Raw genomic sequence first — 24,015 nt, forward strand, 5'->3', positions numbered from 1 at the left:
AGGGTAGGGAATTTGCTCATTATTTGTCACAGGAGACTGGTGACTGTCCCCTTTCCCTGTGGCACACACATTCCTTGGCATCTCTCACTGCTCTGGTGGGATGAAGCCTCGGGTGGGTTCAGGGAGGCTCTTAGGAGGGGAAGAAACCCTTTTGGGGGATGTGATGGGCAGCACTGGGTTATCTGCCAGCACTTTGACTCAGTGACCCCGATGTTCCTGCAGAGCTTGGCACCTTCTTGCACCTGCCTGGGCAAGGAAGAGAGTGCTGCTGCCACGAGGAGTCCCAGGGCCTCCCAGGCCAGAGGAGAGTGGGCAGGATGGCCTCCATCTTCCGGAGTGAGGAGATGAGCCTGAGGCAGCTCTTCCTGCAGGTGGAGGCTGCCTACTGCTGCGTGGCTGAGCTGGGGGAGCTGGGGCTGGTCCAGTTCAGAGATGTGAGTAGTGCCTGGCTGGCATGCTGAGCTGTTGGAGAGGTGCCCCAGGGTGTGCTTGTCCCTCCCTCAAAGCACTTGGGAAAGATGCACCTGTAGGGAGGCCAAAAAGTCCATGGTGAGAGCGGGATTTCCCAAGGCTGATCTGAAACCCAAACATCATACCAAGACCCACCCGTCCCTGAGTCCCCACCCTTGTGCCTTCTGCACAACCTTAGAGCCACCCTTTGCATCATCAGGACCCAGAAGTGTTTCCATGAAGGCCCCTCTGTGACTCTTGTTGTGGGCAAGGCCACCAGGTCCATAAGTAACCCAACAGGATTTCCCTGCCAGCAGGACCCTCTCACACCCAGTGGTGCTTGCCGTCTGCACCAAAGGCACTTGTTCTCTGCTAATGTTCAAAAATGAGCACAGCACTGTGCAGCCTTCAGCCCCAGGCTTGTTTTCCCTCCTGTTTTTAGCTGAATGTAAATGTCAACAGCTTCCAGAGAAAGTTTGTGAATGAAGTGAGAAGGTGCGAATCCTTGGAGAGAATCCTGCGTGAGTAAACGCTTGTCAGATGCAATCGGCTTCCTGCCAGCTGGTGATGTGGGATTTGTTTCTTTAAGTGCTCTCACACTGGGGAGCAGAATTAGTGGCAAAATGGTGATGTTTTCATCTGAGCCCCTGGAAATGTTTTCCATGCGTCAGCTAATTACCACTTCACCCCATATGGGCAATAAATTTTTGCCCTTGTTTTGAAAATGGTTAACTGAACTTAAACCTGTTAATTAGCTTTTATAAAATCACAAGATAAATCTGGGGCTGGTCCAGATAACCTCCTACACCAGTGCACCAGGTGTTGGCACACACTTCTTCTGGCCAAGGGCTTCAGCCTTGGGATAAGTCCTTAAAAAGCAAGCAGCAGAGCTTGTGATACCCACTGTCTTGTGGATGTGTGTCCTGGGAGCTTTACACTCTCCCCATGGTGCCCACTGTACCCATGGTGGCAGCACCTGGCATTGTTGGCCTAGCAGTGGAACCTGAGCTTTCTGTGTGCCTTGCTCACTGCCCCAAATAAAGGGGGCCATGGTGGCCTCTTGTGCCAGGGCTGAGGGCTGCCCATGTGGGAATGGGCACTGTGACTTCAGAGGAATCAGCACCTCCACTGAGAAAGGAGGCTGAGGGTGTTAATTCCTTGGTGGCTGTGTCTATGCACTGGGATGATGACACTCATGTATCAGTTAATCTTGTCACAGCTCCACAGGATGCCTTGGTCCTGGCTGAGCAACAAGCTGGTGACCAGGATGATGCACTAGGGATGATTCTGTGTTGAGAGTTCTGTGCCCTTTCCTTGCAGGTTTTCTGGAAAATGAGATGGAAGATAATGTTGAGATAGTCAAAGGAGAAAAGTACCCAGAGACACCCCTGCCTCGGGAGATGATTGATATGGAGGTACAGAATTTGGAGTGGAGCCAGGAGAGGGAAGGGTAGTGCACAGCAAGGGTTGTCAGTGTGATGTGCTCAGTAGAACCCTCCATGTGAGGAAGAGTCTGGTGCCTGAGGCTGCCATAACTCTCCCTGACCCAGGAGAGGCTCCCCAGGTTGCTGCCTCAGCACTTAGGCTGAGGCTGGTCCTGCTGCCTGTTCCTAAAGGAGCCCAGTCTTTTTACCATGCCCTGTGAAACATCCCTCTGGTTCCCCATATTAATGAAAAAGTATTGCTTTCACAGAATGCCTCTTCATCAATAGGAGAGAATAAAAAGGGTTTGGTGTGAGAGAATAGGAAGGGTTTCGTGTTTTACCAAGAGACCTGATGTTGGAACCCACTTCACTGCATAAGAATCCCAGGACTGCCTGTCCTGCTGGGAGTGTGGTTGTGATGCTGGGGCCTGACACAAACACTTGGGCCTGGCTTTTGGATGTGCAAGGGATGGTTTATTCCAGCCCAGCTGGTAGCAGGGCTAGAATAAAGCTTGTCATTACTGACAGGGTAATTTTAAAATGCTGCATATGAAGGTGAACTAGATAGGAAAATCAAGCTTTCCAAGGGCTTCAGCTTCACAAGCAATTTGGTTTCCTGGTGTATTCCCAGCCCCATATCATCACCTAATTTTTGACCTATGATAATGAACCTAAACCAATGTAGGTTGCTTTTGTCGTCAGTACAATGACAGCCAGTCAGTCTGGGGTGTGAGATGTCTGTGAGGAACCACAGGGATACCCAGCCAGGCTGAGACACCTACACCACACACACACCTGTGCTTGGGTCAGGGACATCAGAACTCCAATGCCAGAAGAGGACAATACATCCATCAGGGAATGTTTGCAATCAAAAAGTGTTTATCGAACTATTTGTTGAATATTTCTGTATTCTTCCTTGAAAAAAAAAAACAAAAAACAAAAAAAACAACCAAAACTGTTGTTTGAGATTTGGTATCAGCTTGGGAAAGAGCCACTGATCTGCTTCAGAGTTTTTCTGGATGTGCTTGGACCCTAAACAGACAGTGCTGGAGAAACTTGAAGCTGAGCTGCTGGAAGCCAACCAGAACCAGCAAACATTGAAGCAGAACTTCCTTGAGCTGACAGAGCTCAAACATCTGCTGAAGAAAACCCAGGATTTCTTCGAGGTGAGAGGCCTCTTTGCTCTTCCAACAGAGATGTGGAAAGTTCTTTAAAGTACTTGCACTTTGATTTGGTGTTTGTTGCTTTTAGAGGTCTTTACCACAAGCCAAGATGAGGTTTGCAAAAACACCTCAGTCACTTTGGGGCCTGCATTGCTTTGTGAGTCAGTGGGGCTCAAAAACTTAGCTCACAGATCTCTTTGAAAATAGCATTAATGCTTTTCCATTGCTAATATATAGCTTACTTTTATTAGTTTTCCTTTGGTCTTATCTCCATGAAAATCTCCATGGAAAGCTACCTTTGGGGAAAAGTTTTTAAGAGAAAAATGTGAAAATAGTTTTCAAACTGGCAATGCTGAAGAGTGTTTTGTAAAACTGATGTTTTCCAGGCAGAAACCAATCTGCCAGATGATTTCTTTAGTGAAGACACATCTGGACTGCTGGAGCTGAGAAGCACTCCTGCTGCTGCAGCTGCCAAGCTGGGGTGGGTATTGGTGATGGTCTCCAGCCTGGCCAGACTTCCCACCTGTGCTGCATTGCTGTGACACTGGCACAGCTTCCTTCAGCCTCTTAGCAGAGGGTGCCCACCAGCCTCCTCTGCACAGCTGTTTCATGAAGATAAGAGAGTGACTGTCCTCAGAAACTGTCATCAAAACTATGGTCAGGTTATGGGTCAGTGGGACAAATGGACTTCTGCTTCCAGGCCACCAATTCCCAGTGATCCCTTAGTCAGTATTGACTGAAAATTGCTATCTTAAGGCACCTCACCCATGGCTTCTGGACTCAGGCATCTGGTCCTCATGGATGGATGTCTAACCACAGAAAAAGCCATGCTATTGCACTGGGCTGCAGTCTGATGCTTTCTCAGAAAAGGAAAACAGGAGAGTAAAGATAAACCAACACTTCAAAATTTCTACCTCCTGCCTCTGCCATTAAGACACTCTCATTTTTGTGACTTCAGTCATCTCTCCATTCTTCCATTTCTAGCCAGAATTTTCTCTTCACCTTCACCTGTTGATCTAGGAAAGTTGTTTTGTTTTTTTTTTAAAGAAAGAGCCATAGAATAAAGTCAGTAGCTTGAGATAAAAGCCAGGCTTGAGCAGGAAAGGTTTTCCTAGAAGTGCCTGCAGCAGAGCCCTGGCTAGCATAGACTAGAAAACAAGGGCTTGTGAAATCACGTGTGCTACAGGTTCTAAAAGGCATTGTAATGGGCTTGTAATTAATTTATCTTGTAACTCTGCTCAGATTCACAGCAGGGGTAATAAAGAGGGAAAGGATGATCCCTTTTGAGCGTTTACTGTGGCGAGCCTGCAGGGGAAACATTTACCTGAGGTACACAGAAATGGACACCCCCATGGAGGACCCTGTGACAGTAGGTACCAACCTGGTTGTGCTTTCCTTTGCCCTGTGTCTGAGGGCAGCCCATAGGGCAAGTGTGGGACAGTTTGAGGATGGGACAAGTTTCTCTGACATTGCTTTCCCCTTTTGCTACTGTTGAGGTGGTTTCCTTTTCCTGATGCGCACAAGGCCTCACAGGGCACCTGTATTACAGGGACCACCGTGGAGGTGGACTGTGGCTGTCCCCACCTGGAATTAGCCATGGAGGGTCAGTTCCCCTTGGTGTCTTTGGGGTTCACCCCATTCCTCAGTGGAACTCTGTCCCCTTTGCTCCTTCCCCCATATCCCAGAGCTGCTGCCCAGGCCTGTTTCCTGAAAGAGCATCTGGGGAAAACACTGCTGATGGGAAACTGGGGATAGGGGATAAAAGCAACCAGTGGAGAGGATGCCAACAAAAAAGATGCTAACTTTTCTGCACTGGACTTTGGGTGTGTTAAATACTGCTTGAATTGTGTGTTGCAGAGAGAAGAGGTGAAGAAGAATGTGTTCATTATCTTCTATCAAGGAGAGCAGCTTAAACAGAAAATCAAGAAGATTTGTGATGGGTAAGGAAGGCCTGTGGGCAACCACAATGTCTCCCCTAGAGGTGGTTACTAGCAGTCTGGTCTGGCTGAATTTGGAGCTAGATTTCAGATCTCCAGCTGTCAGCTCTGCAACCAGCCTCCCTTCCCCTCCTCAGCTCTGCTGCTCCTAATCATGAAAGACATCCATCACCTTGGCACTTGGAACTAGAAATCCTACATTTTCTAAGGTGGCATACAGCTCTTGGGAGCTTCAGCTGCTAGGTTTTTTACTTGGAGCATCTAAAAAGGGATTCTTTTAAAAATACCCAGCACTCTTCCCCTGAAAATCAGGGTCCCTAACTTGAGGACTGGAAACATGGTAATACTCAGCTTGCTCTCAAGCCTTCCTGCATTTCTTCATAGAAAGATGATGCTGTAGTTTATTCAACTCTTTCTCAAAGCCTTTGAGCAATATCTGTGTAATCAGAGACAGAGCCCAGGAGAGAAATGAAAGCTTCATACAACCTGACTTGTTTCCACCCTGTTAAGCATCTTGAAAAGATAATTCAGGTTGAATATTTTGTTACTCTTTCATAACACTGATGACCAATGAGCTTTGTTGCAGTGTAAATCAGATTTGATGAGAGGATCTGTCTGCTGTCACCAAGCCCATTTCAGGTACAGCTCCTCAGCCAGGCAAGGCCAGCCAAAAGCCTGCAGGGAGAGGCTGAGCAATTCCTCTTCCCTGACATCTGCGCTCAGGGCAGGCCTTTCCTTACATCCTGCCTTTCATCAGAATAAAAGTAGGTAGATCTTTCATCCAGCTGGCATGACTGACTTCAGTCCCAAGAAGTGACAGAACCCTGGGGTCTGTTAGCAATTCCTGCATTGCAAATGGGGCCCTCCAAGGTACCTTCTATGAGCAGTGCAGGGCAAGGACCATCCAGAGGGAAATTCAGCCCTCCTGAGGTGGCATCTCTCTGTGAAGCAGTCATGGACATGAGGGAAGGCTCCCTGCTCTCATCACTGATTTCTGATCCAGTAGCTCAGACATATAGGGAGTTGTACCATAGCCATTGTGCAGGATCAGACTGCTGCTGCCGGTGACCTTTGAGTTTTCAGCAAGCCTCATTCTCTTTCTGGATTAAAATTTCCTGCCTATAATAGAATCATAGAACAATTTGAGTTGAAATGAATTTTAAAGATCATTTCAACGGCCCTGCCATAGGCAGGGACACCTTCCACTATCCCAGGTTGCTCAAAGCCCCATCCAGCCTGGCCTTGAACACTGCCAAGGATGGGGCATCCCATGTTCTCTGTGGCACCCTGTGCCAGTGCCTCACCACCCTCACAGTAAAGAGCTTCTTCTAATATTCAGCCTCAGCCTACTCCCAGTTTAAAGCCATTCCCCTTATGTCCTGTCACTACCTGCCCTTGTAAAAGGTCCCTCTCCAGCTTTCTTTAGGTACTGGAAGGCCTCTTTAGGTACTGGAAGGTGTGGTAATGTCTCCCTGGAGCCTTTCCTTCTCCAGGCTGAACAACCCCAATTTTCTCAGCCTTTCTACATAGCAGAGGTGCTTCATCCCTCTGAGCATCTTCCTGTCCCTTCTTTGGACTTGCTTCATCAGGCCCATGTGTCTTTTATGTCTCATTTCTTTGCCTGCTCTTTAAATGCTCTTCAGACCCCTTCTCCCCTTCTGCATGGGCAGTTGCTGGTGGGGAATGCTTTCCATTGGATTTTTCCCTGTGCCTTGCAAGTCACCAGGGCATACATTTAGAATTGGCTGGGGTTGCCCATAGAGTGCTGCAAGATCTCCATTTTGGATGTAATTTTTTTTTCCCCTGCAGCATTTAAAATTCCCTGCAGTCAAAAGCCAAAGACTTTTTTTCCTGGGATGGAAGTAAAAGATCAAGCAATGCAATGCCTGTCAACATAGTCATTGTTGATGGACACCAAAATCCCCCAAATCATAGGCACAACCTTCTGCAGCTAAGGGTCAGGCAGTGCTGGAAATGTGAGCAGATCCCTCAGGGGATCAACCTCAGGATCCAACAGGGAGGTTGTGTATGCAAAGTTTCTAGGAGCTAGTGTTGCAGATGTGTGTGGTGGTAGGTTTGTAGGAAGGAACTTAGACTGGTTTCTCTCAGGCCCTTGTAACTGAAGGAAAATACACCTACCAAAGACATCCACAGAACACTCTTTGCAGTGCTAATGAAGTCATCTTTTATGTTCCTTCTTAATTTCAAATTTTTTGGTTGCTAATATACCCAACTATTCGGATGTTTTCCTGTGTGGCAGATTTCTAAATGTATTAATCCTCTGGCCCTCCTTTTGTGCTGTGTGGTCCATCAGCCATCACTGGTACCCAGGCCAAGACACCTTAGTCTGGTCCACCTTAGTCTGGTCCACCTTTAATGCAGGCATGACTACACCTAAAGCAGATGGCAGTGTCGTTCCAGCCCCAGCAGGATATTTCTGCTTATCTCTAAGTCATCATTCATGACAAGTAAATATCCTGCAAAAATCATGGGACTGGTCTGAGCCAGCCTCCTGCAAGGCAGGCTAAGATTTGTTTGCAGAGCTGTGTGCCTCAGGTTACGCTTGTAGTCCCTGCTTGACTCTAATTGCTAACATTAGTCTGCCAATTTCATGAGCATTAAGTCCATGCACAAATTTATTAGTGAAAGGTGTAGAGGGAGCAGGAAGGAGGAAAACCTAAGAATTTTTCTTTGCCTCCTTTTCTTGTGGCTGCCTCAGTACTAATGTGAATACTAAGCTGAGTTTATCAATGTAAGGATTCCCTGCTGAATTCTCCTGGAGCTTTCAGAGATGTCTGTGCCATTAGGGCAAAGCTGATACTCAGTATGCAAAATGGCTGTTAAAAGATCAAAGCAGCACTGCTGCAGTAACGTTATTGGGAATGGGGGAACTGTACAGCATGGAGGAATAGGCTTTCAAGTTTGATTAAAAATCCTTATTAAAGATGAACTAAGAGCTGTGAAGAATAAGAAGATGGAAATAATTAGGTAGGGTGAATAACCTTTGGAAATGAATACCAGGTGTTGAGTGAGGAGAAATTCAATTCTGGAAAGGGAAGTTTAGCTGAAGAGCACGTGCTGTCATTACACACAGCTCTGGGCTGATCTCTAGGAAACTGCAGCACGTTCTGTTCAATTTGCAACTGTACTCACTTGTATGTGTGCTGGAACTGATTTTGTAGAGCAGGTGGTAAAATATCCTGTGCTCAAACAGAGGCTGGGGAATGATGCTTATCTGTACACAGAGCCTGTACATTTTTGTCTCTTTAACAGGGATAGAACCCTATGACCCTGTTACATCTTTTAATTCATCTCATGTGCAGAAAGCCAGCCCTTCAGCAACCCTTACTCAGCATATCCACGGCAGGATGGTGGAAATGTGTTGCCTTAGGTCAGGGGCAGGAGATCTCTGCTCTGCAAAGAGGAAGGATCTCTTCCTGCAGATCTGATGGGCAGTATCAAAGTGGCAGGGGTGGCACATGCACTAGTTATCACTGAACAAGCCAAGAAGTAACAAAAAGGAGGGATGTCTGCTATTTTAGTTACTGCAGCACCTCAGCTCAGCCCAGGCTTACAGGCAGAGAGCAGCAGCAGTGCACCCTGTGGCCACTAAGGTCCTGGGGGGAGCTCCTTGTGCCCACTGTTGTGCATGAAGAGTACTCTGGGACTTGCTTTGCAGGCAGGACAGGTAGCTGCATGCTTCTCAGAGAGACATGCAACTCATTTCTAATTGTCTGTGCTGGGATCATGTGGTGTCCAGCACTGCAGTGTGCTGTGCTGGTGGAAGCACCTTTGCACCAGAGTGACCTGCAGCTGTGCTAGAGAAGGTCGAGTTCTGTGCTATAGCTGAAGCAGTACCTGTGTGGAGCTAAGACTTTCACTCATGTTAGAATCCCACTTTAGTCCTTCTTATACCACACTAAACCAAACCACTGAGTCTTCCAAACAGAATCTTGGGGGTAAGCTTATAAAAGCTTTCATACTGGTTATCTAAGCTGATGTAACAGACACGCTCTCAGGTGTTTAAAACCATTCCATTGTTCCCAAGGTGTCTAGGCAAACAGGTGGACCAGAAGCATACAGCCATTCTCCTATTTTATCCTGAAAATACCGTCCTTTTGTTTGTTTGCTTGCTTGCTTGTTTGTTTTTGCAGGGTTATTTACTTTATGCAGCCTGCCCGCACAAAGGGCCTTTGCTTGCAGTGCAGCAGTAGCTCAGCTGCCTTCTCCCAGTGCCTGCAGGAGGGTACTGCAGACAGGCACATGGTACTTTTCCAACCTTGGTGCAACAGGGACATCTGTTGGCTACTGTGTTAGCGAGGCTGCCTTTGCCAGGGTGGGTTTTCCTTGAGTCTCAGTTCAGGCAGCTTGTGGACAGAAGGGAGGTGTCTACATGACCTCTGTATGACATCAGCTCCTTGTATCACCTCAGACAAGGAGAGTTTTTCAGCTAGAGCAGGTGAGGGGATCCTTATTCTCATCAAGGGATAAAGGTACCTATTTGCACCTTTCTGCGAGACCAGGTGCAACTTTGTGGTATGTGAATATACTGCTGGGTCCGGAATGAAGTCCAGTGTCCCTGCCTTTGAGCTGAGAGTACAGAGGAAAAAAAACTCAGTCAGGTTTTATATAAAATTTACATTAAATAACAGGTATTTTTCAATTCTCTCTTACCGAGGCTAGATTTCGTGCCACAGTCTACCCTTGTCCGGAGTCTGCCACTGAGCGCCGAGAAATGCTTGATGGAGTCAACACAAGAATCGAGGATTTAAACACAGTGAGTGGCAGTGGCTTCACTGAAGACTGAATCCTACAAGTGGGCCCTGCCCAGATATTTGTCCTGTCTGAAACCATGTTGCAGATCACACAGGTTGTCCTCCCAATGCCATATATCATTATCTCCATCGTTCACTTATGCAGCAGCACTGCAGTGGCCACATGATGCATGCAGGTCCCAAGACCATGAACTGTAGTTCTACTCATGGGTGTGATATTCCCCAGGTTTGTGGCACAGAGCTGCCTGCAGGAGAGCATGTGGTGAGATGTGGCCAGTCTGTAAGGGAGAGGAGCCAATCCCACTGCTAAGTAACCCCCAGTGGTCTCCTCTACACTTAGAGTGACTCAGGACCATGCAGGGAGAGTTCTTGGTGAGTAGCACTGTGCAGCTGGTGTTGAGTGATCCTGTGTCCACACCTGCAGATGCTGCTCTCCAGGATACCCCACACATTCATGCAAGTAGTTCCTTTCCATCAACCCTCTCCAATTAACTGAGTAGCTCCTGCCCCCTGTGCTTCCCTGTCTTGAGTGTTGCCCTATGTTGTGCTTAAAGGTGATAACACAAACCGAGTCCCACCGCCAACGACTGCTGCATGAGGCAGCAGCCAACCTGTGGGCCTGGGGGATCAAGGTGAAGAAAATCAAGGCCATCTACCACATCCTGAATTGCTGCAACATTGATGTCACCCAGCAGTGTGTTATTGCAGAGATCTGGTTCCCAGTGGCTGATGCTGACCGGATAAAAAGAGCTCTCCATCAAGGAATGGTAAGAGAGGAACAGTTTTGGGTGCTTGAAGCTCTCACCCACACTGAATGGTTTATATGTTGAGCATATGTTCAGACAGGTCTGGTACTATAATGTGGAGCTCCTTTTTCTAAGTTGAGGTTGTCCCATTGTCGTTTGACCTTTCATTTTTTGACAGAGCTTAAGGTCAGCATTAAATGTTAGCAAGTTTGTGACAGGCTCTTGAGCCAGAAGTGGTGTTGTGGGGCCAGTTCTTCTATCCACTCTGTGTCTGTCCTTGTCACTGGGTTTGCAGGAACGCAGTGGCTCCACGATTGCCCCCATCCTCACTGCCATACACACCAAGATGTCACCACCCACCTTCAACAGGACCAACAAGTTCACAGCTGGGTTTCAGAACATCGTGGATGCATATGGTGTGGGCAACTACAGGGAGATGAACCCAGGTGAACCCAGCTACTTATATCTGGTTTGCATGAGCCAAACTAAAGCCTTTGAGCTTTCTCACTATCCTAAAAAACGTACTCGCTGCTGATTGAGAAATCTGAACCATATCGGAACTGTTTGGTGTTTAGGCATGGATTTTCTCAGGCAAAGAATTTGGCTGTTGGTCTTCAATGAATGATTGTGATGGAAATAAGGAATTATACAAATATAGGATGGAGAACAAATGGTGAGGTAGCTGGTCTGAGGAAAAGAACTAAGCTTCTCAGGAAAAATGTAAGTTGAGCTCACTGTGTTGAGGCAAAGAGGGCCAAAAGGACCTGAAAAAAGTTTGAAACAATAGAGAATTTCAGACCACTGAGAATTAATGGAAACCTAGAAATGGGGGCCTATGTGAAAGGGTGAGATTAACTCAGATTGTTGAGGCGGAGCAGGTTGAGAAACATGATAGTAACCTTCAAATACATTTTTGTGCTGCAAAACAGAATTCAGTTGTCTACTCATGGTGTTTATTATGGTGAGGTAAGAAGCAAAGGATAAAACTGCAAGGAAGGTACAGGTCATACAACTGAACATTCTCTGTGATGCTAAAGCCAGTTCTGCACTAGATCTGACTGCCTGGTGTGTAGGGGAGGAACTGAGGAGGCCTTTTAGGGTAGCACCCGTAAGGAATGGCCTGCTGGGGTAGACTGTTTCTTTGATGAGGCCTTTTTGAGAGCTGAGCTTCTTGGCCTTTCTCTCCTGCAGCTCCCTACACCATCATTACCTTCCCCTTCTTGTTTGCGGTGATGTTTGGGGACTGTGGCCACGGCGCTGTCATGCTGGGCTTTGCACTCTGGATGGTCATTAATGAGAAGAGCCTTCTGGCCCAGAAAAGCACTAATGAGGTGAGTACCAGGGGTAGGCTCATCAGCCCCACTGGATAAAGGGGACATCCAGCCTCCCAAGGGCTGTGGATCTCCACAGGTTCAAAGATACCTGTGAGGCAGAGGTTTGGCAATTCTACTTACTCATACACCCAAGGGACCCAAAATTTCCTATGCATAATTGTATATACACAGACTAGTAAAATCATGTCTGCTGTTGGTTGAGGCCCACAGACTGATGGGCCTGCAGGTACTTTGGTCACTGGCACTGCCTTCTCCCCCTGCAGATCTGGAACACCTTTTTCAGCGGGCGCTACCTGATCCTGCTCATGGGCATATTCTCCATGTACACTGGCTTCATCTACAATGACTGCTTCTCCAAATCATTCAACTTCTTTGGTTCTTCCTGGCACATCATCCCCATGTTTAAAAATAACACTTGGAAGTAAGTGCTAAATGTAGGAAGGAAGTAAAACCACACCAAATGGAGCATGTAGGCTTGGAAAGAGAGACTGCCTGTGTGGATGCAGCCATGAATGAATCAGAGGTTTTGTCTGACACACACAGATGAACTCACTATTGAAATGGAAATGTAGAGTCCCCGGGAACACGCCTGTTTGTTCAGGCACTGATGTGCATAAAAATCTGCAGGTGTCCAGGACTGATGCATAGAGAATTATCAGTGTGAGGGAGGCTGCCATTGTGTGGGGCCCATTTGCATGCACACAAGTGCAGGATAACAGGTCACAGAAAGGCTGGAGTCAGCTACAGATATCCTGTGGTAGTCCTCAGCACACCTCACATAAATATACTGTGGGCTTTAATGGAGAGAGTAAGCTGCAAAGGTAATTCCCTTTTTTCTTGTAGTAAGGATGTGCTTCTAGAAAATGCAGTGCTGCAGTTGAATCCAGCAACCCCAGGAGTCTACTCTGGAAATCCATATCCATTTGGAATAGATCCGGTAATTAAATTAAATTGCTGTAAGATAATTTGTATTTCAATCCTTTTTCTGCATATCAGGTACATCAGTAGCTCCCTGCACTCTCTCCTGAAGCTGTGCTTTTCACTTCTTGCTCTTTGTTCCTTACATAATTGTTGTGGTTTAACCCCAGCCAGCAGCCAAGCCCCACCCTTGCTCACTCCCCCACCAGTGGGACCAGGGGGAGAAATGGAAGGGTGAAAGCTGGAAAACTCATGGGTGGAGATATAGACAGTCTAACAGGGAAAGCAAAAGCTGTGCACACAAGTAAAGAATTAAGTCATCTCCTCCATGGGCAGGCAGGAGCTGAGCCATCTCCAGGAGAGCAGGACCCCATCACATGTGATGGTGACTTGGGAGGACAAACACCATCGCTCCAAACATCCCTCCTTCCTCCCTCTTCCCTCCAGTTTATACACTGAGCATGATGCCATATGGTCTGGGATATTCCTTTGGTCATTTTGGGTCACCTGCTCTGTGTCTCCTCCCACCCTCCCGTGCTCCCCTCAGTTCCTCACCAGCCTCATGAAAAGCAGCAAAGGCCTTGGCTCTGTGTAAGCCCTGCTCAGCAATAACAAAAACATCTCCATACTATCTAACCTGTGTTTACAAATCAAAAATACACCCCCAAATCAGCCACCATGAAGAAAAATGTCTCTAACCCAGGCAAAATCAGCCCATTCCACCCCTTATTCCACACTATTTACATCATGCTCAGGTACCACACTATTCAATACAACTTCATTAACCACCACTCACCCCCCCAGTCATCAATCCTTCTGATGCTTTCCTTTAGCAATTAGCAATTGATATATTGCTAACAGCTCTGCACAGGCAGCAGCAAAATAGTAAACAGGAAGGAAGTTTGATTTTTCTGGAGAGTGGTCTTGTGCTACAGTTTCTTTTCTACTACAGATCTCCTGAGCACTGTTTCCTTACTTGAGTACTTAAGCCATTCCAGAGATTGCTCATGAGTTTGAAGGCAAACTTCCAAATTGCATGCAGTCTATTTGTTGCATGGAATGTGAAATAAATGGCAGTATTATTTAACTTAGCCACATTTTTTTCTCTGTGTCCTATTTCCCTTTTTCTTGTTGTTCTGTCTTTATCATGTATTGAAATGTACTTTTTCACATCAAGCTTTCCTGTTTCAATCTTCGTATTAGTCAAATAACCCCCATCCCTGCTGGTTACACTCTCCTTTCAATTGGTCACTCAAAGGAACTCTGTCCTCCCCTGGTTCTCAGAGACATTGACCTTGTAGTCATTTTTTTATAAACTCAGCTCTAAAGCTCTGCCTGGGATGTGGGCAGTCTGGTTCAGAAAATCATGTCAGAAGCAGCTGAGTTTTCTGCGTGTTGCCCTAATTTAGGTTGACCTAGACCTCTTCCAGCCTGGCTTCTCCCTGTTCAAGAGTGTAAAAGTCCTGACTGGGAGGGAAGAATGGCTGAACTAGTGCTGGAAGGAAAGGGGTGGATGGGAAGCACCAGCTTCCAGAAAATCTCTGAGATTATCTCTGTCATCTGCCCTGAAGGATGGATGGCTCTTTGCATTTTGCAAATCTTGATGGCATGACTGAGGTGTATCTTGGAAAAAAACTCACCCTGATATGGAGAAGCTAGACAGTCTCTTTGGTGTCCAGAGAAAAGGTAAAGCGTGTCAAACAAACATGCAAAAGCTAAGGTTTTACCCTCCAAATAACCCTCCTTTCTCTTCAGGTACTATACTTTGTGTCTGAAAACTGCTGTCTACTTACTGTCTCTGAGGACAGAAGACTTTGGGGTCTAGAAAGTTTGAGAAGAAAGGAGAAGCAACCCTGAAGCTCTGTAGCATACAAAAGACAGGACTGAGAAGGGATGTATGTCCTAACATAACAAAAAAGTCAGTGCAGAGAGGCAGGCAATTAGCAGATCTCCATGGCCAAAGAGTTGAAAAGAGTTTTTTCTGTTCAAGCAAAAAGTTTGAAAATGCTCTGTCCTCAGTGCTTCTCTGGTGAGGCTGGAACTAATTTTGGTTGCAGGAGGGATTTTCTCATGCCTTTCCACTTTTGCTAAAGATGGTGACTCAGCCTAAGGACAGGAAATGACACAGAAAATATTTAGGTTCTGCTACCAGCCTCTGCAGAGGTTTCTGGAGGACTGAAGCAAAGTCATAGGATCATTTTAAATCCTTGTTATTTCCTTTGTTAAACAAGTTTAATACTTTATACGTTTTTGATTAATACCTTGGCAGAGTGAAAAGTAATAAAAGAAACATCTAGATTTCTGTGCATTGCTACCCTCTTACTAGAGCTGGTAGGAGTAAATTGATGGTGCCAAAGCAACAACTTCCACAAAGCTTTTATTGATCAAACACCTGAAAATCTTGTTCTCTCTTTCTCCTTGTTCCTTTACCCAAAGATCTGGAATGTTGCAACAAACAAGCTGACTTTCCTGAACTCCTACAAAATGAAGATGTCAGTTGTCATAGGGATTGTGCACATGGTTTTTGGGGTGGTACTCAGTCTCTTCAACCACATGTAAGTTCATTTCAGCAGCCCTGTTCCTGCAGCAGCACACAAGTCCTCATCTCTAAACTGGTGTCCTTTATTGAGAGAAAGTCATATTTTGGAGTGATGATATGAACTTTGACCTTTCCCTGGTGTGGGTAGTAATGTCCCATACACTGGCTGACTCACACAATGTTTGATATACAGTGCTAAGTCCAAAGGACATAACATGCTCAATCCAAAGCCATAACATTGCAGGTATTTTCTTCAATAAACTCTCTTGTTAACTTACTTTCTAATATTCTGCAAAAATATTGAAACACACTAAATTAAAAAGATGTAGCACCTCCCACTATTGACAACTCTTCTCTTGAATGACAAGCTCTTTTGGCCTAAACCTAAACACACTGAAATCTTGCAGAGCATGTGCATTTTGCCTAGCTTAGCAGCTCTTGATCAGGATTTGTGGGTGTACTCATCTACATTTTGCAACAGCAAATAAAAAATGGTGTTAGAGTGCAGGGGCTGATACTATTGTGTTGAGAGACTCTCCAAAGCTGCAGTGTATATAGTGACCTTCAAGGGCAGAAAGTGTTCTATACCTTTCTTAGCATATAATAAATATATATAATTGTATACCTTTATATTATATATAAATGTGTATATTTATAGTATATATATTATGTTATCTATATATATATTATTTATTATACATAATTATATACCTTTCTTGGCATATAAGGTTCAACTTTGTGAATAAGACATTTTTTGAAAATTGTCTTTTACTTCAGTGTAATAATCTTTTGAGTTGCTGAGATACTGGTGGGTCAAGTATAAAAACCTGAAGATAATCAGTATAACAGAGCTTCTGTATTTAAACAATGGCTTTCACTGATAAAGCTTGTAATTATGGACTTCTTTCTTGGCTAGTGATAGTTGTAAATTTGTTAGGTTATTTTCCAAAAATAAAGTACTTCCATACTTGGGTGCAAACTTGTATTAATATCTAGTGTATTAACTCTAGTTTTCTTTCCTGATTCTTTCCAGCTACTTCAGGAAATACATAAACATTGTCCTTCAGTTCATTCCAGAGATGATTTTTATTATCTCTCTTTTTGGCTACCTGGTCTTCATGATTATTTTCAAATGGTGTCATTTTGATGTCTATTCATCCCAGAGTGCACCAAGCATCCTCATCCACTTTATCAACATGTTTCTGTTCAACTATGGTGACACTTCAAATGCTCCATTGTATGTGCATCAGGTATGGATCAAGCAGCCTGAATCCACTGTAGTTTTGTATTTGCAGTGGGTGTTGTGGAGAGTGGGCACAAAGATACAGGCTCAGAAGCTCAATCACAAGTGCCAGTCACAAAAGTAAAGTTTATTCTTCTGGTATTTGTGTTGGTCTTGTCAACAGGGAGAGGAAAGCAGCTATCAATCAGTGATGCAGAGGAAATCTCTTTCCTAGTGTCATTCTGACAAGAATAATGATGCAGTGGGAGATACTATTGGGGGGAAAAAATCAAAGTGTGACTAGAGATACAAAGCTGTGTATTGCAGGCATGCTGTCCTGCAATCTGGTCACAATGCTAGAGACATCTTCCTTTCTTCCTATAAGATAAGTTCCTGTTTCATCTTTGGAAAGCTTTAATACTTGACATTTTCACTTAGAAAAGTAGAAGTAGCTAGAGGATTTTCTGGCAGCTTTTTGTCAGAAATAACTCCTCTTGGGAGTTCACTTAAAACAAAAAAGGCAAGCAAAAAAATATCCCTCAAGAGGAAACTTGCTTTAAAGTCATCTCTATTTATATTCTCAGAACATGGAATTTTTTTCTTTGATTGATTTTACATCAGCAGCATCAATGAATAATCTGCAAGCAAGTGCTGCATCCAGCTACATGTGCACAGCCACATCTATACAGTTGCACACTGGGCACCCCAACATGAGCTCAATTTTAGGGACAGCTGGTGAGTCAGAACTAATAGAGAGCCCTGATCAGCTCCAAGAAACCATGTTGAGGATTCAGGAGAGTTTGGAAAAACACAGTCTTCCCATCCTTTAGATAAGACTGTGTTTTGTAACAACCCAAAGCTCTCCCAAGGTGTCAATTTTTTTCTTATATTCCTGTCCCCCTGCCCCACCAGGAACAGAATGTGACATCTGCCGGGGTAGTCTGAATGAAAATATTGCATGAGCCCAATCATGAGTTGATCAGACATCTGAGCCAGCTTTAAAAAAATGCAGAAGTTGTCATTTAAGGTTTTCTTTGTTTGTTTTGATGTTGCTGTTTTCTGAATGTACCAACAGTTTTGTCAGGACAGCAACAGGGGTGCCATACTGCAGTGTAAGAACACCTTATATTGTGGGGACAATCTGTTACCAAACCCAAGCTATGGGGATTAAATTCCTTGTGGAATTGCAGATGTGGAGTAAATCCAGGGCAAGACTTGAATGACTTGGCTCTTACTGCAGCCTTTCTACACTGATCAAAGCCAGGCAGCCTGACTGACTCACTCAGAGTTAGAACATTCACTTGGGACACTGAGTAACCATGTTCAAGTCAGTAGCATGAGATTTTGGTAAATTAACCCTTTTCAACATGAAAACCTTTTATCTCCAGGTCTCCAACTATCTCTAGATCAATGTGCTTTCTGGAGCCTTAAGCACTATACACACAAGCAGGGGATACACAGCCACATACAACAAATACAACAGGGAGTTGAGTTGTATTTGTTGTATTTAAAAAATTACCATTATATAGACGCAGCTTTCTAACCATAAACTTAGTTGGCTAAATGAAGTAAAGCAACTTTTTGCTCTTGTTTTGTGTTTTAGAAAGAAGTGCAGAGTTTCTTAGTCATATTTGCTCTGATTGCTGTTCCCTGGATGCTCCTCATTAAACCTTTCATCCTCCGAGCCAACCACCAGAAAGCACAGCGCATGGTAAGGGATGTGGGTCAGCTTGGGGGGATTCAGTACTGCAAAGACAAAGCTGGGGAGACAGACCCCAAAAACTCTTTGCAATGATGTAATTCTACATTTCTCTGAGCTCAGGTTTTCTCTGAGAATTTCCAAGCGTGCTTTATGCCACATATGCCCAGGACATGTGTATGGACATGTCTAAACCATCTAAACTAGAATCTGAGAACGGCTAAATTTGGAAGGGATCACTGGAGGTCATCTGGTCCAAACTCCCTGCTGAAACAACATTACCTAGGGCTCATTACTCAGGTTTGTGTCCAGACAGCTTTTGAATATCTCCAGTGAAGGAAACATTTCCAAGGAAGCAGGAGCTTTGCTGACAAGGACATACCCTATTTGTTAAGCTGACACCAAGCTCTTTCACCTGCTCTATCCAAAACCAGAGAAGATTCAGAAGATTGAAGTGCTCATAAAGGAAAGACAGGGAAAATACCTCAGTTGTCAGTCCACAATCTCCACTAACCATTAGTTTGCTCTCTGTAGAAATGGGGCACCTGTGAAAGTCCTGGCCACAGAGAGAGCAACAGTGCTTGAAGGAGAGGTTTGATTTAAAAGCTGTTGCCTGCTTTCTGGTAGTTCTTTCTTCCTTAAGTGATTGCCTTCACATTAACAGAGCCCTCCTTCCCATGGGCTCTGTGGTTTGCCCACAGCTTCCCTACACACAGCTGTGGCAGCTGCAGCTTCCCAGCTGATCATTAATTCTCTCCATTACTGCACTAACAGGACTTGACTTGTCAGTCAAGATTTACTTCTCTTTATAGTTAGAGTTAGTGGCTGGAGTACCATTTATAGGGCACAGATGTTTCCATTTGAAGAAAGAGATGCTGGTTTTGCTGCTTGACCTTTTCCAACCCAGTCACTTCTGACCTATAATTGAAAGCCAGGTCCCTGGGAGACCTTTTCAGCCCTGCCTCTGCACTGTAATTTCTTATTTTGTCATTCTTCTGGGATTTGGATGAAGGCTTGCCATGGCTGACTCCATCTCCTGCTTTTATGCCAGAAACATCTGACAGGTTTTCCCCACCTCCTATTGTGCCCCCATATTTCTATTCCTAATTTTCATATGTTAGCTGTCTGATCACATCCTCCATTCCCCTAGATTTATATGTTTGTAGCAGAGTCTGTTTTCTGTGCTGACATTCAGGTAAAGCAAAGATAAAGCTGGTGTGACAATCATTGCTACTGCACTAGGAAACAATATGTTGTCAGGAGACCTTTCCCATGAAACCTGCTGGAGGCTATAAAGGGTGACAAGGCAGAACCTGACAGAAGCCATGAGGTCTCTATTTAGTTATGCTGTATAATAGGACTATTAAATCAGGCTGTTCAGGCCTCTAGAAAAGTCCTGTAAATAATAATTGTAGAGAATTTGAAACAAGGTTTTTGCCAATTTAAAGCGAATCAAGAGCTTTGAATTTTATTTCTGCCTGTATCCAAGAACTGTGTGACCTTCATCAAGTCACATGATCCTCTCAGGCTTTGTTGCTCTTTTGCTTGACACTAATTCCTTTGATTTGCACCCATCTAATTGGGATCATCAGCCTTAAAAGTACCTCAGTTTTCTCATTAGCTAAAAGTGATGGGTCTTCTCATGGTGGGATCAAAGAATGCATTGTGACACTAGAAACTAGCTACAATGTAGTTGGAATCACTGGAAAATGTTCTAGGATGGAAAACATTTAGGTATTATTAGCCATTTGGTGGGAATGTTCAATTTCTGTTGTCCTTGATGACTGTTGTTGAAACTGTCTTCATGTTCATGATACAATCCTTCACTCATTACCCATCATGAGGTTATTGAGGGAGTTCTGTGCCATGGACTTCTTCATTTTGGTATCAACCAAGCATACTGCATTTTGTTTCTGAAAGCTCCATTCTCAAGCCATCTCAGGAAACTCAGGTGGTGAAAATGAGGTAGATGTCCCAGAGACCAATCATTCCAAGAAAGCTTCCCAGGGAGACCACAGTGGTGGCCATGGAGGACATGAGGGTGAGGATGAAGAGGTAAGAAACTTTGGACAGAAAATTATTCAGACAAACATAATAGTAGAAGACAAAAATCAAGCAGAAGACTTTTGCAGAGTTGCCAGGCCTTCTTTCTAACAAGATATCAACACATACTGTTGTAACAGTTTGTGTTTTCAAACAGAATAGGGTTTGAACTTTGATTGAATTAATTCCTCTAAACTTTTCCTTTGGTTTTGCCTGGTGGTGGCACACATTCTTGCAAGACTCAAGCTTTTACAAACCTCTGGGTTTTGCTTCCTCAGGGGTGGTTGTTCACTTCCACATTGCACCCAGAGAAGGTCAACTCTTTCCCAAGAGTCAGTGAACTTTCCTTCCTCTAAATTGCAAAGAAGCATTTAAAGTTGGCAGCCAGAATTGTTGACTAGGGAGAGAATCCTTCCTTTGGCAGATATTGTCAAGAGCTTCTACAGTAGGAAGCAACACAGGAGAAAGTGACAAAAATATTTGTAGCAGATGGGAGTATCAACAATATTGAGTGTGGATAGGACTGGCTGTTCCTAGTCACAGGGAATCTTCACAGATTTGCTTATTCATTATTATGCGATACAGTTATTCAGTGATATCTCCCAAAATGTGTATGCCCAAAGGCAGATAGTCTGAAAGCCCCTATTTTACATAAGAATTTCTGTCTCTATAAGAAATTGCAGAGATTGGCAGCAACTGGATTGACACTTAAGGATTTGAAATTGTAAGAGTGGAATGTGAGCTGTTCCCCAAACATCTAGTTTTCACTGGAATTGTATTTCCCCAGTGAGAATGTATGGGGAGATCATACAGAAGTGACACTTTTCAGAGCAGTTTCTTTTCCTGGGAAATACCTTTGTGTTGCTTAGGACATAGCAAGGAAAGGAGTAAGAAAAGCCTTTAGTGGAGTGTTGCTCTTCTAACCAGAAAGCCCTGAAATGAGAACTAATAAAACTTCTTTGGTTTTATATGTTGTTTCAGTTCAATTTTGGAGACATATTTGTCCACCAGGCTATCCACACCATTGAATACTGCCTTGGCTGCATCTCCAACACAGCCTCCTACCTACGACTCTGGGCACTGAGCTTGGCCCATGCGCGTGAGTGATTGTCCTCCTTTAGCGTCCTCACCATGCTGGTCATGGCTTCTGCTGGTGTTTGACTATTCCTGCAAATTTCTTCATGAAATCCAAGCTTCTCCTTGTGGACATTTATGTGTGAGGATGTTTTGCTTCTGGTTAGATCACTCCAAGTGTTTCATGGTGGGCATCTCAGTTTTCAGAGGTGATCCCTGACAGCTCTGACTGCATTCACTGGCTGGGGCAGTTTCCTGCACTGCTCTTTAGTCACCCTTCTGAAATACTCCTCATGGTGTGTGCATGGTGGGAGGTGCAGCCCACTTGTCTAGTCCAGTCCATGGAGGTGAAGGCAGTATGGGAGCCATAGCTGCTTTTCCCAAGAAGCACTTGCTGTAGCCATAGGGTATGCAGATGAATGCCAAAATTACTTGAAACAGTAATTTTGATTCGGTTCAGCAAACAAGAAAGAAGAGGTCTGGCTCAAGAGCTTCTGGAATTTGTCATTTTCACTGGGATTTTTCCCAGAAACATTCAGTGGAACATCACATTCCATGAGAAATGTACAGCATTTCAATGTCTTTTGTCTTGGTTTGTGATAAAAACAGATGCTCAAATACTAGAAATTGCCTCAGGCTGGAACTTAGATTTTTCAATGTTTCTAATTTTTCTAAAATGCTTTTTATTAATATTGCTGTAATGCCTCTGGCTAGGGGTTGCACCTGCCCTAAAGAATTGTGCACACAAAAAAAGGAAAACAGAAAGGGGGTGGGGGGCAAGGAGGGGGGCTATGATGTGGCATGCCATGGATTGACAGGGCTGAGCTGTACTTCTTGGCACAGAAATGAGCTTAGTAAGAGTGGAGTGGAAGTTGATACATATTAGCTTTACAAGTAGAACAGATACCCAAATAAAATAAAGCAACTAAAAGCTTAGCTAAGGGCATACATATTCTACAAACTGGGAAAAGGGGGTGAGCTGGCAGACTGCATGCTATGTCTGTCTGTAGCTGCTGCTCAGCACTCTTTTCCTTTTATCTCCTTCTGCAGAGCTGTCAGAGGTCCTTTGGACCATGGTGATGCACAATGGGCTCAGCAGCAGCGGCTGGGCAGGCCTCATCGCCATCTTCATCATCTTCGCGGCATTTGCGGTGCTGACGGTGGCCATCCTGCTGGTCATGGAGGGGCTCTCGGCCTTCTTGCACGCCCTGCGTCTGCACTGGTACGGGCAGGGCTCCTCTGGAGCTTTTCCAGATCAGGCTGTGGGAGGGAACAAGGCTGTGGGAACAGCTGGGCACAGTGTCAGACATGCCGTGCCAGTGCTTTAGACCATTGGTTCTCTTTGGCAAATGAAGTGAGGGAGACTCTTCCAAAGGGAGCTCAGAGATCCCTGCTTTGACCTGCTCCCTGGAGCAACCTGCTTGTCCTCCTGCACCCGTGGTGGTTGTCAGCATGTGAGGCAAATGGCAACCTGCAGATCTTTCCCGGTAACCATGCAGAGCCACTGAGGCCTCTTTGACCTGCACAACAGGGCCCGAAGGCAGCACAGCCACACCACTGGCTGTGTATCCCACCCAAGGATCTAATAAGACAGCTGGCAAGGGCAGCAAGAGTTCAGCTGGGAGTGCAAAACCTGATGAAAACCTGGGTCTGTGCTTGTGTCATCAGCCCAAGCTGAGCTTCAGGCTGCTCAAGTTTTGTGGCAAACCAGCTCCAAGTTAGCCCCTGTTGGCCTTAACTGATCATCAGGGCAGGCAAGGAAAGTGATGGGGACCCACCATCAGACGTGAGCAAGACCAAGGTGACCAAACACCCTTCACCACCACCGTAACTCAGTGTTCTACCTGAGCCCCAAGCCGTGGCCTTTTTCACCATGTCCTAGCACAAATCATGAACACTGCCAAACCATGGTGCAGGTGCTTGTCATTGTGCAGGGAAGAGGAAGTGTCTGTCTCCCTCCAGTATAATTAGCAGGTGGTTATCCCAGCTCTCAGAGCTTCTAGAAGCAGGTTTACCAGGCAAGGTTCTGCTCATTGGCCTCATGATGACATTTCCAGTCTGGCTCCACAGAAAGTCAGAGCTGATGTGTGCCATGTTGCTCCCTGGGCTGCCTGTGTCTCACTGCTGCTCCCATAAAGGCCTACATTCGCAGCTTAGAGTCAGCAATTTTCTTGTGGCCTCACTTTTCCCATGGTTGCAGTATTTCAGCCTCTTGGTCCTGCCTACAGGCAATACTGATGCCTCCCTCTGCTCCTCCCTAGGGTGGAATTTCAGAACAAGTTCTACGTGGGAGCTGGGTACAAATTTTCTCCATTCTCCTTCAATCACATCATCAATGGCACTGCAGAAGAGTAAAACCAGTGCATCACTGTTTCCCTCCTCAGACCTGCCTCTGTTTCCTTGTGGTGGCTTACCCACAGAGTAGGATAGATGGGATGAAAGAGAATGGGGCATGGCCCTTGAAAGAAGAGCTGCAGATGAATATGTCCTAGCTGCATTCCAATATACTACTTTATCAGCTAAGAGATAACCTGTATCAGCTGGTCTGGCTGGAGCCTTGGCTAAGACTCCATTGATGTCTGCAAGTTCCTGGTCCTCAGCATTTGATGGGGTCAGCTGCCTACTGCTTAGTTGAAAAGAGGAGATGCAGCTTTGGAATTAAATTGGTTATTAACAATTGACTCACATGCG

At 45.1% G+C, this 24,015-nt stretch overlaps 1 protein-coding gene across 1 annotated transcript; it reads left to right on the plus strand.

Annotated features, from left to right (window-relative positions):
* Window positions 1-317: 317 nt before the first annotated feature.
* Window positions 318-23,911, plus strand: ATP6V0A4 (ATPase H+ transporting V0 subunit a4). Its single transcript, XM_058804488.1, has 20 exons — window positions 318-434; window positions 893-971; window positions 1,771-1,865; window positions 2,915-3,040; window positions 3,424-3,518; window positions 4,280-4,406; window positions 4,895-4,977; window positions 9,658-9,751; window positions 10,304-10,516; window positions 10,791-10,941; window positions 11,687-11,826; window positions 12,093-12,250; window positions 12,673-12,766; window positions 15,184-15,302; window positions 16,320-16,536; window positions 18,112-18,219; window positions 20,128-20,262; window positions 21,232-21,349; window positions 22,375-22,546; window positions 23,586-23,911. Exons 1-20 carry the CDS (start codon window positions 318-320, stop codon window positions 23,677-23,679), a joined length of 2,535 nt encoding a protein of 844 aa, XP_058660471.1. The 3' UTR covers window positions 23,680-23,911.
* The last annotated feature ends 104 nt before the right edge of the window (window positions 23,912-24,015 follow it).

This window comes from Ammospiza caudacuta, chromosome 5, assembly GCF_027887145.1.
Source record: "Ammospiza caudacuta isolate bAmmCau1 chromosome 5, bAmmCau1.pri, whole genome shotgun sequence".
Lineage (NCBI taxonomy): Eukaryota > Metazoa > Chordata > Aves > Passeriformes > Passerellidae > Ammospiza > Ammospiza caudacuta.